This window comes from Stenella coeruleoalba, assembly GCF_951394435.1.
Source record: "Stenella coeruleoalba genome assembly, chromosome: 7".
NCBI classification, from domain to species: Eukaryota; Metazoa; Chordata; class Mammalia; order Artiodactyla; family Delphinidae; genus Stenella; species Stenella coeruleoalba.
Window position 1 is genome coordinate 111,634,113 of NC_137153.1, and position 16,712 is coordinate 111,650,824.

The 16,712-nt window shown below is 37.5% G+C and overlaps 1 protein-coding gene across 3 annotated transcripts in view; it reads right to left on the reverse strand.

Moving 5' to 3' along the window:
- The window catches only part of DENND1A (DENN domain containing 1A), a 494,445-nt gene that overhangs the window by 389,773 nt on the left and 87,960 nt on the right, over positions 1–16,712 (reverse strand). For all 3 annotated transcript variants that reach the window (XM_079927842.1, XM_079927841.1, XM_079927840.1), the window contains exon 2: positions 2,516–2,559. In XM_079927842.1, coding sequence (XP_079783968.1) covers positions 2,516–2,559 — 44 coding nt within the window. The remainder of the gene's footprint in view (positions 1–2,515; positions 2,560–16,712) is intronic.

Below are 16,712 nucleotides of genomic sequence, written 5' to 3' on the forward strand. Positions count from 1 at the left end.
GTGTAGTAATAAGTGCTATATTTTGTGGTGAATTATCTCAAATATTCCTTATGGATTGCATCATAAATGTTTTAATACTAGAAATGTTGTCTAGATTAAGTACACATTCCGCATTTAAAGCTTGTATGTAATAGAAATATTTCTAAGAATCCCTTTATAATAGCACACCAAAGGGAAAGATAATTTGGCATAATCCAACAAATGCTAAAAAGAAAACACATAAGATCAGAATCCAAATTATAAAAATGTAAGTAAGAAATATGCAGGTCTCATTTCCTTTACTAATAGATCAACTCTCAAATTTCTTGGAATTTTGAGGTAACTTCTCCAAACAAAGTAGAGCTTTCATTCATCCTTCATTCTTGAGTTATATGTGGTAAAGAAGGGAAACTGTGTGTCAAGTTGGAAGAGATGCTAAATAAGGCAGTGATGTGCATACCCTCATAAGTCTACATGCAGCCTATGAGCATCAACCTCCAAATTTCAAAACTAAGTCACTGATCCAGACAAAGAAAACAAATGCCTATCCTAAGAGCACTTTAAAATAGCTAAAAGTTATTTTTTAGATTCCTACTATAATTGAATTCCAACTTCAGTATATAAAATACTTGTAAGATCATCCATTAACTAAAGTAAAGAGAACTAAGTTCACAACACAACAATACTTAATCAGTAAACTGGGCTCCATACGCAGTGACAAAATTGATGATAATCTATATTTCTATTTCTATCTCATATTTCACGTGTTTGTATGTGGAGTACCTGTATAGATACATACTCTACCCAAACATAAACACATATATATACTCAAAGAACTAAACATGAAAAAATAAACACCAAATTGTCACAGTAGTTATGAGTAGTAAAATTTCAATGACTTGTAGTTTCTTTCTTTTCATTCTTTCTTTTATTTTTGCTTTATTTTTATTTCCTAAATTGCTTTTTGCTAATGAACATATTACCATGTAATTTTTTTAAAGTTACACCACAAAAAAAAAGATCATGGTGCTCACAAATTTTCAGATATAGCAAGAAACTATGTTTAAAGGAATAAACCCAGATGTTAACTATGTTATTTTAAGTTTTCTCCTACATAATTTTTTCTCATTGGGTAATTCAGATCATGGGACCACAAAGGTTATTTACCTAGACAACAATATTTTAAAAGAATGATTTTCTTAAGAGCTATGGCCTCAAGTCTATTCTAAGTAATACTTTATGATCTTCCACCCTTTAAACATTGTCGAAAGAAAAAAAACATTAATAAAAAGGTCCTATAATCTTTGGATTGTGTAAATTAAATCCGAAGGGCTCAATCCCATACCAACTTAGGGTAAGATAAAAATCTAACTCTCCTGTTGGAAGATGAGGCAAGGGGTAGAGTGAGAAAATTACTATTTTTGTTAAATCTCATTTTAAAGTCTTGAGATCACATGCAAAGCAATCCATACCAGTTTTCTTGGGTTCTTGTACAGTAAAATCTCATGACAAAGCATCTCATTATCCTGATTATCCACTTATATTCCTAAAGATGTATCAGATACCTTGCCCTCTATACAGCAAGCCACATTGCAAAGGTGTTACTACTACTGTACTGGATATTTATATTCCATTGTACTTATCCTCATTCAAGGACATTCTTTTAATATACAAAATTAAATGAATGTACTTCAGAAAAATGTTTTTATTATGTACCATATCCCACATGTGAAAGGCTTTAAAAAGTTGTTTTATTGTATAATCAAGAATGCTTTTATTTCAAAACTGCTTTAAAAAAGCATACCAAATTGCATGTTTGAACTAAAAATGTAAGGTTCCCCAAAAAGCTACAAAACATTACTAATATTTCTCAAGATAGAAACTGGAATCCAGAATGTATAACCTGGATCTAATTATAAAGAGTAGAGCAGCTTTGGAACTTCAGCAGTATTTTGTGAGTAAAATAGTTCCTTCCACTCCATTCATTCCAAGTTTGCAGAATGCAGGAAATTCAAGATGGCAAGACCAATTGGCCAAACAACTTTCACTACCATCATTAGAACCACCCTCACCCTAAAGACCATTCCCGCATGTGTATCTTCTCCTTCAAGGACTACCATAACACAGTTTCATAATCTATTTCCAATTCCAGGAGATGTTATAAACTTCCATCCTTACCTTTTTGTTACGCCAGTTCTTGCCTGCTTAAATAGCATAAAAAAAAAAAGTTCACAGGCAATCCAAAAAGGATTTGCTAATGAACTGCAGACTGTAGCAAAATAAAAAGTAAAATTTGTGATAGGTTTTCTTCCTTACTTTCTGTGCATTTTTCCCCTGAAGGTAACACCCCAAATCTAGCACCAATATTTTCGATCCTACTTCAATATGTTTTACTTTTTGTCTTGGGTTCCTAATTACTGTTTCTCTTCCGTTCTAAAAATTCATTTATCTCTTTCAGTAAAAAGAACAGTAATAATATGTTGAACGACTCTGAAATAAATTTTGTCATGTAAAAAATTAATTACGCATTCCGAACCTGGTCACTGTAGTCCTCCGGGAATTGCCTCTGCACCTCAGGATCTGTAAATAATTGACAGATAATATTAATTGGCTTTGGATTAGTGAGCAAGCAGAGGATCACACATTAATATTTGATCAGAAGATGATAGCAGCCCTGGCAGGGGATCCAAGGGGGGCAGCTGAGGCTGCTATGTTGATGAGCACAAGGAAGGACTCGGCAAGGCACTCCCATTACCCTCCTCCAGAAATATAAAAAAGAAAAATTTTAAAGACCTGATACTACTGTTAACTTTAGACTATTACCTAATGCAAAAAATTTTGCCAGCTGCAAATTGCCCTCGATATATTTTTCCAGAGAAAGTCAATCGGAAACCTGCCTGACTTTTCTTATCAGAGGCCTCCTTTTCATAGTTACAGATGTGGGCTTGATAAACCACCTTAAAGGCCAGTTTCAGATCTTGTGTGTGTTTGGGCGGGGTGGGGTGGGGGAGAGGGCAGGGTGGAGGGAAGGATCAGATAAGAATTCTTTCAAGGAACAAATGCAAAACTCCCTGCTTTTAAAAATAAAATATATCCTTCTCAAAATACTCATGGTCTCTTGAAAATAGATGAAGTTTTCTTCAAAAGAAAACAATACACTTTTAGCTTGTCAGAGTTAACAAAATATCATGATATGAGATATTATGTTCTAACATAATTAGACTTGCTCAGAAACTAAAAATACATAGGTGAAGATATCTTTCATGACCATCTGTTTAAAATAGAATTAGGAAAGGGGTCACTTGATTCTTCAATCATAATTGCAAGATAATCCAATGGCATCGTCTGTAAGTCAATACAGAAGTGTACTAATTAAAAGCTATTAGCACTCCACTTGCTATTGATTAGGAAAACATTCAATCTTTTCTAATAAGAGAGAGATCTGGTTCCTCAGAGACACATTAAGAAGAGTGATCAGAATAATATCTATTTGAGAAATCATGTATCAATGCAAAAGGCTGTGGAAAAGCACAATATTTGAAGGTCCCCAACCACAGTGATCACAATATATACTACTCAGTTTTCATATATATCCTTTAAAATACCAGTTTACTTCTCCATGAAAGTGAATCCATGTAAAAGTTAAAGCCCTCCATGCCACAAGATAAAAATGCGGTTAATTGTTCTGCAGTTAAAGAATCAAAAAGGGAGAAAATAATGGGCCTATTCACAAACTACATTTAAATCTTAGAAATATCAGTTTTCAAGTCATTGAAGTCAATGGATATTATTTTTCAAAACTCAAGACTAATAACAAAAGCAGGAATATTCAAAAGGTCACACCAAATGAAGATCTTCCCAAAATGGGTGGTGCAGAAAAGTTGAAACTATCTGTAGATTACTTTGGCTCTTGAAGTGTCTTCTGGTTGACTTTCTTTACCCTCATCTTCAAATACTAGGAAGAGACCAATGACATGTCTAGACTGGGACTAGTAGAATTCTGGCATAATCCCTCCTGCAGTATCTTGCAGGGTTGCCCTGGTAAGTCAGAGGAAGTAGCTGTTGCTTCTATTCTCTCTGGCCTAAAGGGCTGAAACCACACAAAGACTTGGCCCTCTTGTGACAGGAGGCCAGAGGGCGCTAATGGTGTGGCATGAAAAGCACTAGGTCTAGGCGGGGGAATTGGGGGCGGGCCAGCAGGATGCAAAGAGACAGCTACGAGCCCAGCAAACCTCTAAAAGTGTACTGTGGGTTTGGGGTAGAGGATCCAAAAAGAGGGCAGTGGCTGTGATTCCTAACACATATGTAAATGACTTTGTTCAGCAAAATAACTGGTATTTTAGGATTTAAAATTTGGTACTGAGGCCTGCCCCCACCCCCCACAAAAATGCAGCTCTAAGTCCCTGAGGGACACAGTAAAACAGAGGCTGGAAAAGCCGCAAAATAATCTAAGGCTTATTTTCTTTTTCTTCCAGTTGTCATGTGGTTAACAATTACTCTTTACCCAGAAAACTTCACACAGAAATGACTCACATATAAATCTTTAATATCAGGTCCTCTTTCCTGCAATAGTTTGCTTCTTGGGAACTACAAAATACCAATGGAAATAAAGAGGGAATAAAACCAAAGACTATTTTTTTTTTTTTTTTTTGCTGTATGCGGGCCTCTCACTATTGTGGCCTCTCCCGTTGTGGAGCACAGGCTCCGGATGCACAGGCTCAGCGGCCATGGCTCACAGGCCCAGCCGCTCCGCGGCATGTGGGATCTTCCTGGACCGGGGCACAAACCCGTGTCTCCTGCATCGGCAGGCGGACTCTCAACCACTGCGCCACCAGGGAAGCCCCAAAGACTATTTTTTATCACCATTTTCTGAGGGGATGAATATCAGAAACCAAAATTTGTGGTATATTCTCCAATTTAAAAAAATGTTTCTTGCTTGTAAGTGGGAAAGGAAAGGTCTTTAAATCTCTTTAACGTACTAAACCAACTGTTAACAAGAAACTACATTAATAATTAACTTGTCATTTTTAAAATGTATTTTATTCATATATACAACATAGAATTGAAAAAAGAGAAGGAAAATAGGTGAAAAGAAAAATCAATTTGTTTTAATACACTGAAGGTAAAGATGACCATGGAACCCCAAGATGGGGGTCATTCAAACCATCATATCACCCTAAACACTGCCTCAGTGGTAGGCAACATCAACTAAACACCTTCATCAACTAAATCCCTTCAACTGCCCTAAGACTACCCCTAGAGTGAGATTCCCAGATTTTAACAAAATCATGTTCCAAGATAATACATGGATTATTATTTACTATGATTCAAGCATAAAGCTTTTGATTCCCTTTCTTTAAGGCCCTGAGATTTACAAAAGCAAACTTCATGGGTCTTTAACACTCTCAAAAGCAACATCAAAAAAAAAAAAAGGCAATGCTTTTTAAAACCAAAGCCCAACCTATATAAAGTTCCATTCAATTAGCTCAAAGATCCAGTCTGATAGTCAACAAAACTATGAAAGCCATTTTGTAAAAATTAACACAAAAACTAAAAATAATTTGTATGAATTTTCTTTAAATGTCTATTTTGCACAGGAGGCTGAAATCATGTTTCACATTGAGTCGATCATAATGCCATAATGTCACCAAAATATCGACATTGGAAACATCTGAGTTAAAAAGGTCCAAATACAATCTGCTTTTCTCAAGCAACACAACACCCGCCTTACTAACAGTTTCAGCATGGCACATGTACAAAACCTAGCACCCTGCAGTTCAGCAAACCGCCTTTAAATTTTCTGTCTGGCAGCAATCCACTTTCGTGTCTGTATGTTTTTACAAGTACTCTATGTATTTCATTGCATCAGCTGCATTTCTTTGAGTTTTAAATGGTCTGGTAACATTTTATGAAATGTTCTATATCTTTATATGGAAAATAACATACACTGGAAAACTGTGCATCGATCTAATATTTATATATCTATTTCTTTACCCACTATCCAATACTATAATTGCTAATGCTCCAAAACTTCTTCTCACATTCATACCCTCACTGCCAAATACAGTGTCACCAAACAGCTAACTTTCAACACAAAAATCTGCAGATGAGAGTACTACCATGGAAAAAAGTAACATAACAATTTGTTTAGGCAATTGGCAGTAAGAATACAGTTATCAGCATATGTCAAGCTTTCTCTCTAAGAACTGTCCCTCTGACAGAAAACTAAGAACATATAGTAATGCATTACCCTTCTTTCTCAGAAACTTTCTCCAGGTTCAAGTAATAGATTCTTAAAAAATTAAAAATCAACTTCATCATCTCCCAGGAAAATACAATCTTTTTGTTATAAAGTATTTAAAATATCTTGCTAGCAAGATGTATGGTATAGAAAAGTCCACACATGACTTAACCACATAAGGCTAAAAGAGACAGCTGGCTCTAGAACAAGGTTTCGCATTATGTCAATCTGACCAGCCAGTACCTTCTCCCAGCACTGCAACCATGCAAGAGGCTGACCCCACACAGACACATGTGCACCACTTCCACTGGAGGTCACAAAAGCATTTCTATACTTAAAACAGACATTTCACAGTACAGGACTCCCAACAGCACAGTCTCATTCAGGCGCAGAACATGACCATGCTTAAAAGCCTGTGTCTTGACAACAAAAAAAACAAAAACCAAAAAAAAACTGATCTCAGAACAAACGCCTTACTTTTTTTTTTTAAAGAAAAGCTAGTTTTCTTCAATCTCAATAGTCCATGTTTTCTACTCTTTTACTACAACATACTTTTAAATCTTTAAGACATACCAGATTGCCACAGGATGTTTAATTAATAGAATAAGAGTTTGGGCAAGACTTACTGGAAAGGCACTATAAATTATTTTACACAGGATCCAAAAAACCTTGAGTTCTGCCTTAGGCTTAAAGTTTCTAGAAAACGTGGTAGACAGATCTTTTACAACAGAAATGCAAGATAATTCATAAAAGTACTGTGCTTATGTATGAGGACTCATTTGTAGATTGGTAACTAATAAGCATACAAACACACACACCTTACCACATTATTTTCCCGTTTTTCTCTGTCACACTAATGACTGACTCCATTTGAAGGGTCAAGGCATGACACTTTAACTGATTATTGAAAGATACACTGACTTCATTTTCTGTGAAAGCTGTCAAATGTTAGTCTTATATAACTGGAGCTCTTTTAAGAAATATAAGGGAAACTGCAAATATAGCCATTAACATGGGAATCTACACTGCTTTCACTTTTAGCATGCTAGGTATCAAGGCAGAAAACATTACATTTAATGCCTACTAAATTTATCCAGTCATTATCTCTAGGATATTTCAGTCAATAAGAGACAAAATACTGAACACATTTAAAGCTTACAATGATAAAAATCTGCTCCTTAAAAGTGAGACTTTAAAATTAGCTATAGGACTTCCCTGGTGGCCCAGTGGTTAAGAATCCGCCTGCCAATGCAGGGGACATGGGTTTGAGCCCTGGTTTGGGAAAATACCTCATGCCGCGGAGCAACTAAGCCCGTGGGTCACAACTACTGAGCCTGCGCTCTAGAGCCCACAAGCCACAACTACTGAGCCCACGTGCTGCAACTACTGAAGACCGTGCACCTAGAGCCCGTGTGCCGCAACAAAGAGAAGCCACCGTAATGAGAAGCCCACTCACTGCAATGAAGAGTAGCCCCTGCTCGCCACAACTAGAGAAAGCCCGCACGCAGCAACGAAGACCCAATGCAGCCAAAAATAAATAAATAAATGTATAAAAAAATAAAATAAAATGGTTATGATGATAAATGTTATGATAGTAAATTTTTAAAAAATAAAAAAACTTTTAAAAATAAAATTAGCTATAAACAACATAATCTCATTGTTCAATTTCATGGAGTTTAAGATACTATCTTCCTCTCCCCAAAAACCATAAATGTTAATCCCAGCTGTAATCAGATTTAATTTTCCAGATGAGAAGATGGGAATATGCTGCAAATGGGTAATAGTCCATTACACTGCTCTTTCCCTAATGACATTTTCAATTTTTATATATTAAAAATGTAGACCCTCAGAAAACAGTCCGAGAAGTTGTACATTTTGAGGACAAACTCAATCTTCCTCCAAACACACTTAAAAATAAACTTTCTTTTAATCTTCAAGAAGAAAAGTTAATTTTTTGTATAATGTAGAATTAAAGTTTCTTGACAGTACGATTGCAAACTGGACTGCACTAAACTAATAAAGAGCTTCAAGGACACTACCTATTAAATGTTATAGCTATAAAAAGTCAGCTTTGCTTACTTTATATTATAAAATACTTGAACCATTAATACAATTATTCTAGTAAATTATTTCATTTATGATAGTTAAAATTCACTTATTAAAAAATATTTTTGGAAAGAATATTTCACATAGTAAAAAAAAACAAAACAAAAAAAAACACATTTTCCTTTTCCATGACAATAAAACAAAATGGTTTATGTTGTCTTTTTTTTAAATTTTTTTAAATTGAAAATTACTCATTTCAAAAAAATTACTGATTCCAAAATGCAGGTTTTATTCTGAAATTACAAAGGAGTATACTTCACTAATTTTTAAAAAATCATCTCAAAGTACTTTAAATGAAGTACTGCATGCACAAATGGAATTTCTTACTTTAAAAATCTATTCTAGGTATAACCTTTTTGCTATAAAACATGAAGACTGTAAGACATAAAAACTTTGAGTCATCACCAATTTTAAACCATGTTTCTATTCTAGCCTTTCCCCTCAACACTGGCATTTAAAATACATTCAAATACTACTTCACAGCAATCAGCCTGACAAACACAGGAACAGTTCACCATCTACAGCTATAATGAAAATCCAAACAGCATTATTCAGTAAAGGAGAGCACAACCCACCTCAGTATGGCAAGCAATGGAACCATTCGTGTGCCAGATTCCTCCTCAAACTAACATATTCTGCCTTTCAGATACATCCTGCTCTGATGTGACTATTTATGAATAAACAGTGGACACTGACCTATTGTTTTCAGTTGTTGGAGTTATGAGTATAGTACAGTTACCAGTTAAGTGAACCAACAAGTACTAAATGCATCAGCTGTTCTACAAATAATGAGTCCATTGACTTTACGCAGTAAAATCTACAGTTTCATCTTTCTTCCTAGAGAATGCTGATAGCTTTTGACCAGTAAATAAATGCCACTACTTACTGATAATTTGAAATATTTCTCATAACCAATTTCACCTACAGGAAATATACATCTGATCATTAACCAAACCTTCGCTGCATAAACCCAAAAATCAAACCTAAGTCAAATTCCAAAGGGAGATTTTAAATGGAAAAGAGAGGGTGTGCTGGAAGGGAAAAAAAAATCAAAAGAACATGCTCACTTACACTTACCTTTTTCCCTACTGAATATACTAGTTTTCAACTTTCATTATTATTTAAGTATTTAGGGTTTCTTACATTGGTTCAAAGTTTGGAACACTAATCCATAAAAATCTATCAAACTGATAAAATACTGATGAAGGTTTTTAATGGTTATAATCTCGGGCTTCCATTTAATTTCTCTATGAGTTAAGATTAGTTTTACTCCACCTTTTTGAATAAGTACCGTAAGTATAAAATTTTTATTCCAATGTGAATAATTACTTCAGACTTAACCTGAAGAACAGCTATGCCCTTTATGTACCACAAAAGTGATATCACTGCATATGGTCTTCATTAATAGATATATCACATTTGTCAAATTTGGTGAAAAGAGATAATTAACCTACTCAAATACAACTATTGACTGAGTACCCACTATGTGCCAGGCACTATAATAGGCATTTTACATTAAATATCTGATTTTATCTTCATGACAAACCTATGACATTGGGACTATCACAATCAATTTTATCATAGTTAAAGAAAGCATAGGTTATCACTAGCCCAAAGTTAGAAAGTTAGTATTTATACACAGCACGAATACTCTGATGTGACTGGCCCAGTTGATGAATAAGCCATAGTCTTTGCTCTCCGGGAGTTTACAGTCTAACTCTAATAGAGAATACAAAGAATTAAACAAGCAATCATCACAGGGCCTGGTAGGGATTAGCAGAGGGGCACTGAGCCTAGTCCTGGCCGAGACAGAAAAAGCTTCAGGGAAGAAGTGGCAGAGCCAGGTGTAGAGCCCAGGACTACACCAGGGTTCATGTCATACCACCACACGCCCCTTCTGAACAGCCTAGTGAATAAGTATTTTGTGAGTCCAGGGCCCACGTTTTACTTAGCTTTGTCTCCTACAAAATGTCTTGCCGATTATATATACCCAACAGATACGCTGGCATAACAGAATAAATAGAATAGAATAAAATAAATTCATTAAATACCCTGTCTCTCCAAATGGATGAAAGGCCAATTTCAAAACATCCAATTGAAAAGAAGCCTTTGAATGCTACAGGCTTCCTAAAGATACACTGGCTTATAGTAGGTGCACAATAAATATTAGTTGTTATTATATTATTTAACCCCAGTGGAGAAATAAGCAAGCACTATAAATTAGATGGCTACAGATGTATAGGTGTGCCTCAAATTGGAAATACATGTGCTCCTGAAATAAACTTTTAAAAGCCCAATTAAAAATTTCCCACGGCCTGCTATTAGTTACTTAGAAATGTTATAACTTTATCAGAAACTGATTTTCTCTCCATCATCAATGGTTCAAAAATCCTTAGATACAGTTTATTTGCCTCCTGGCATCTGTTTGCTAATGATGTGTAAACATCAAACGCACTAGGGACTCTCCCAGACTTACGGAAACCCTGAGGTGAATCTTTGTATAAATTGAAGGACCTTTCTGCTAATTCCTTTGCTTTCTAAACTTGCATTCTGGATTTCAGAAACAGAGTTTCATTAAAGATTTTTGCAGTAATAATTATAATGCTATCAGCTACCACTTACTGAATGCCTAGATATATCAGTCATTGCCAAAGGGAGTTTATCATCTTATTTAATCCTAACAACAACTCCACCAGGTAGTAGATGTATCCTTATTTTATAAATAGGAAAAGTGAGGCTCACTAAGAACAAATTCAGAGTTAAGTAACAGAGCTGGGATTCAGCCTAGAATTATCAGACTCCTAAGAGTCCAACACTGGTTTTCCTTTTCGGCTTTATTTATTTATGTCCTCCTGTTGATCTGTCTTCTAGTCATTATTGTGACTCAACAATAAGAATACATCTGGACAAATAACTAAAACATGTTGTCATGAAACAGGCCTAACAGATTATGAATGAGAGCTTTCCAATTTCTCTATTTAAATTTCTTTGCCAAGTTCAGGATATAAATAAAATGACTCCAAAGTAACTAGCACTCAATTCAACTAGTAAATACAGTATTTCAAAGATAAATTCGTATTAAAAAACTTAAGAGTAATTTTGAAAGCTAGAGGTTATCCTTGTATCATCTATGAAAAAAGTCATTGGCTAAACAGAATGAATAAGAACACAGAAAAAATGTTTTCCTGTGTAAGAAAATGCATTTCCAAGTACCTCTAAACCACACTGAGAACTAAGGCCAAACTAGTACATACAGCATAGATAAAGCTGACACCCCAGCAAGGGAAACATGTTATGCCCGTCAACCAGAAGACTCTTATACCAAATTCCACCTCTCTTCCCCGGAGAAACAAGCCATTGTTGGCTAGTTGTTATCTGTATCATTAGAGAAGCAATACCTACATCCTTTATCACTTTTGTGTGTGTGCATGGTAAAATATACATAACATAAAATTTGCCATTTTAACCATTAAGAGTATATTTCAGGGACTTCCCTGGTGGCACAGTGGTTAAGAATCCGCCTGCCAATGCAGGTGAAACGGGTTCAATCCCTGGTCCGGGAAGCAACTAAGCCGCGGGGCAACTAAGCCCATGCGCCACAATTACTGAAGCCAGTGCTCTAGAGCCCATGCTCCACAACAAGAGAAGCCATCGCAATGAGAAGCCTGTGCACCGCAACGAAGAGTAGCCCCCGCTCACTGCAACTAGAGGAAGACCCTGCGCAGCAACGAAGACCCAACGCAGCCAAAAATAAACAAACAAATAAATAAAGAGAGTACACTTCAGTGGCATTAAGCATATTCACATTATTGTACAACCATCACCACCATCCATTTCCAAAACTTTTTCATCTTCCCCAGCTGAAACTCTGACCCCATTAAAAAACTCCCCATTGTTCCCTCCCTCCCCACAGCCCCTGGTAACCACCATGCTTCTTTCTGCCTCTATGAATTTAACTACTTGAAGTACATCATGCTAGTGGAGTCACACAATATTTGTCCTTCTGTGACTGGCTTATTTCACTTGGCTCATCACTTGGCTTCAAGGCTCATCCATGTTGTAGAATGTGTCAGACTTTCCTTTCTTTTTAAGGCTGAATAATATTCCATTGTATGTACATGTCACATCTTGTTTATCCACTCATCTATCTATGGGCACAAGTTTCTTTTATCTTCTTGCTATCGTGAATAATGCTGCTATGAACATGGGTATACAGATATTTGTTCGAATTCCTGCGTTCACTTCTTTTGGATATTTATCCAGATGTGGAAGTGCTGGATCAGATGGCAATCTGAGGACCTATATCACTTCTGATATGTTTTAAGACCTTTATGTTATTAAAAAGCTAGAATCCTTAGCCTAGCCGTTAAGACCAACCCACCCCATTTCATCTCTATCTCTTAAAAATAAATCCCCAAATCTAGACTGCCTGATCAATTCACTTTCCCACAAAACTTGACATGCTTTGCTCATCTTTCTCCTCTTTTCACATCTAAATCAGATGCTTCCAAAACATGCTGTTAGGCATCAGAATTTATAAATGTAGCCAAATATATATTCTTATATGAATTAACATTCAATCACCCTAGTACTTAAAAAAAATTAAAAAACAAGGAACCATGTCCTCTCTCAAAAGTGCAATGAATTTTACATGTAGCTGGTAAAGGAACAGCAAAACTGGCACATTCACTTACACTGCTCCCCGACTCAAGAAGCTCCTTTACTTGCTTTCTAGCACTCATGCTCAGCCGGCAGCAAAATTCTCAACCTCTTCGAAGTTCCCTTCCCATTATCACATTCTTACTGTGGCCAAAAGCTGGCTTCCTCTGCAGCCCTCTCAAGTGGTGAAACGTTTCCTCTCCACCCCTCCTCAGACTGGCCTGGAGGTGGGGTAGGTGGCCTCTGCTCCTTGCTGACACTTCCAGAACTTTCTCCCTCATTTTCCAAAACCCCAGATTTCAGCCTCAAGTCACCAGACTACACCCCACTCCCCACTCTGCTGTCATCTACTGATCCCAGGGTCACTCCTCATTCCTTGAATCTTATGGATCCTGGTGCACTGCCCCTCACTCTACCACTACTCCCACCACGATCCTACCGATTTTACTACATATTCACATAGATGATCTTTCTAAATCCTGGAATTCTTGATTCCTTGGCCTCCTCCTCACCAAGGAACTTGCCCTCTACCCAGTCTCAGCTACTCACTACCATGGTCATACCCAAACTCTACAGTTACCAATAACTGAAACCCCCTCAATAATCACAATTTCAAGTACCTCAGTCTCCAACCATGATCTACCTCCTTTCCTCCCAGTTCATTCCCTATAGCATCCCAACTTCATTCTTCAGTCCCACAGAGACATTCACTCTATCAATCTTTTCTCTGCCCTTCATCCACCTCGGGTCTACACTATCCTCCTTACCTAGCTTAAATTCTATTTTGTAACTGTTCCTTTACATACATCCTTGACTCCTTCATGCCTCTCTTACTTTGTTGTCCTCCCTTGGCAAAACCACAATCCTTGTTAAATCCAGCTATCTACCTGCACCGCAACAAGAGAAGCCACCACAATGTGCCTGACTGTGGCTGAAGAAAACCACACAACTGTGCTGACTAATCTAACTTTAAATCTGGATTACTCACTGTAAGAGAGCTTTAATGCAACTTAGTAATTATACCACATTTTCCTTAAGTCATTACTCTCTCACTCTCCTTAGTGACTATTTCATACTTTCTCCTCTCCCATCAGACCTCCAACTTTCCCCAACCTCAACTGCCACCATTTATCTTACTTGCCCCTTCACTGAGAAAACCGAGCGATCAGAAGAGAGCTCTCACAAGCTCCCTCCACCACTCTACCACTAGTTATCTCCAACCCCACAGACCTGCCTTCATCCCATTACCATGAAGTACTGTTCATGTCCCTTGCAAAGGCCCCTCCTCCACTTGTGAGCTAGGATCCCATCTCCTCTCAGCAACTCAGTCATTGCTCTACCAATTCTCTTGTTCTATTAATTTTACCTCTCTGCCAGATCTTTCCCATCAGCATGCAAACAAACTGTTATTTCTACAAATATTTTTTAAAAGGTCAAGCCCACCTCCCCACCATGGCTACCACCCCATTTCTCTCATTCTCTTTAAAGCTATATTCCTCAAAATAGTATCTATACTCACTGTCACCAATTCCTGTCCTCCTACTCTCTGGAACCCATGCCAACCAAGCTTTCAACTCAGCACTTCTCTGAAACGACTCATATACCAATGACCTTCTTACTGTTGACATCAACTATTAATCCTCAGTCCTCATCTTACTTGACCTTTAGCACCACTGACACCCTTGATTGCTTCCTCCTCCTTGAACCACTTTCATTTATTTATTTATTTATTTATTTATTTATTTATTTATTTATTTATTTATGGCTGTGTTGGGTCTTCATTGCTGCGCGCGCGGGCTTTCTCTAGTTGTGGCGAGCGAGGGCTACTCTTCTTTATGGTGCGCAGGCTTCTCACTGTGATGGCTTCTCTTGTTGCAGAGCATGGGCTCTACGTGCACAGGCTTCAGTAGTTGTGGCATGTGGGCTCAGTAGTTGTGGCTCACAGGCTCTAGAGCGTAGGCTCAGTAGTTGTGGTGCACGGGCTTAGTTGCTCTGCGGCATGCGGGATCTTCCTGGACCAGGGCTCGAACCTGAGTCCCCTGCACTGGCAGGCGGACTGAACCACTTTCTTCATGTGGCTTCCAGAGCATCCCACTTCCCTATCTCACTGCTGCTCCTTGGGCTTCTCGTTGACCTCTTCCTACTGAAGAGCCCCAGAGTTTAGTCCTTGCACTTCTTCACTTTTTCTTCTTGATGTCCTCCTTTGCTGGTCTCTTTCAGTTTCATCACTTCAAATACAAATATGCACTGTCAACTTTATATTTCTCCAGCTCAGACCTCTCCCAACTCCAGACTCATTTAACTGTCTACTCAACACCTCCACTCGGATGTCTAACAGACATCTCAAATGTAACATGTCCATAACTGAACTCCTGATCTTTCCCTCACATTCAGATCCAATCTGTCAGCCAATCCTGTCAACTAAATCTTCAAAATATATTCAAATTCTGACCATTTCTCTCTACCTCCTCCACTACCACTCTGGTTTAAGTCGCCATCACTTCCCTCTTGGATTACCACAACAGTCTCCTGAAAGGTTTCCCTGCTTCTGCTTCTGATTCCTTATAGACTCTTCTTGAAACAGCAGCCACAGTAATTCTGTTCAACCTAAGCCAGGTCCTCTTATGACTTCCCTTCACCAGCAATTCTCTGACCTCACTTCCTAATATTCTCCCCTCCTAATTCTGTTCCAGCCAGGCTGGTCTATTTGTTGTCCTCAAACATGCAAGCCATGCTTCCACTTCATGACCTTTGCCCTTGCCATTCACTCTGTCAGATAAACATCAAGGAATGAAGCATGTCCTACAAGTCTTCATTCACAAGTTACTTTCCCAGTGTGGTCTTCCCCAATCACCTTATTTAAAATTATAATTTTTCCCTACCCCCGCCATGCCATAGTCTCTTTTCCTGAGTTATTTTTCTCCTTAGCACATTTTACCACCCAACATACTATATACTGTCTTATTATGTTTTGCCTTACTGCTATGTATGATTTAAAATGGAAGGGATTTTTGCCTTTTTTGTTCACTACCCTATCCCCAGAACCTGGAATAAAGCCTAGCAAATAAATACTGAATGAATGAAAGAGGGAATGAAGGAAGGGAACAAAAAATTCAACTACTCCTTCTGGCAAATAATTTGGTAACATATTTCCAAAGCATGTGTGTGTATGTATATACACGTAATGTATTATTTACATCATATATGTTCTATATATTATATATATGTTATTATTACATTATGTTACTGTTACTATTATTACTACTACTTTTACATTACTATTTTGACACCTCTTATAATCTCCCTCTATGGGCCCTCCAGTATTAGAGAGGTGTTGGGCTAAAAATTTTCTCTTACAGGATCCTGCAACTAGGATACCAGGTGTGAATCAGGTTCTGCCTATCAGATCCACCTGGTGAGACTTGAAATCAGCACAGGCAAGTGGGGAGCCAGGAGGTAACATGAAGAATCTACTTTTCTGATGCAGAACTAGCAGGAATGGCATGATGGCTCTGGAGGCACAACCCTGATGGAGACTTCCTGAGCCCAGAGGGCAAAGGTGGGAATATCCTGGGGCTGACATTTGGGGTGACAGATTCCAGATTCCCCCAGCTTCCTGACATGGCAGAGGTAGTAGTTCTCTTGGTGTGTTACTTCTGTAGTGTTTCTCTGCAAGTTATTCCTGGAGATTCAGCCTAAAGCCTGTTCTTCCACCCTTTCCAATTAC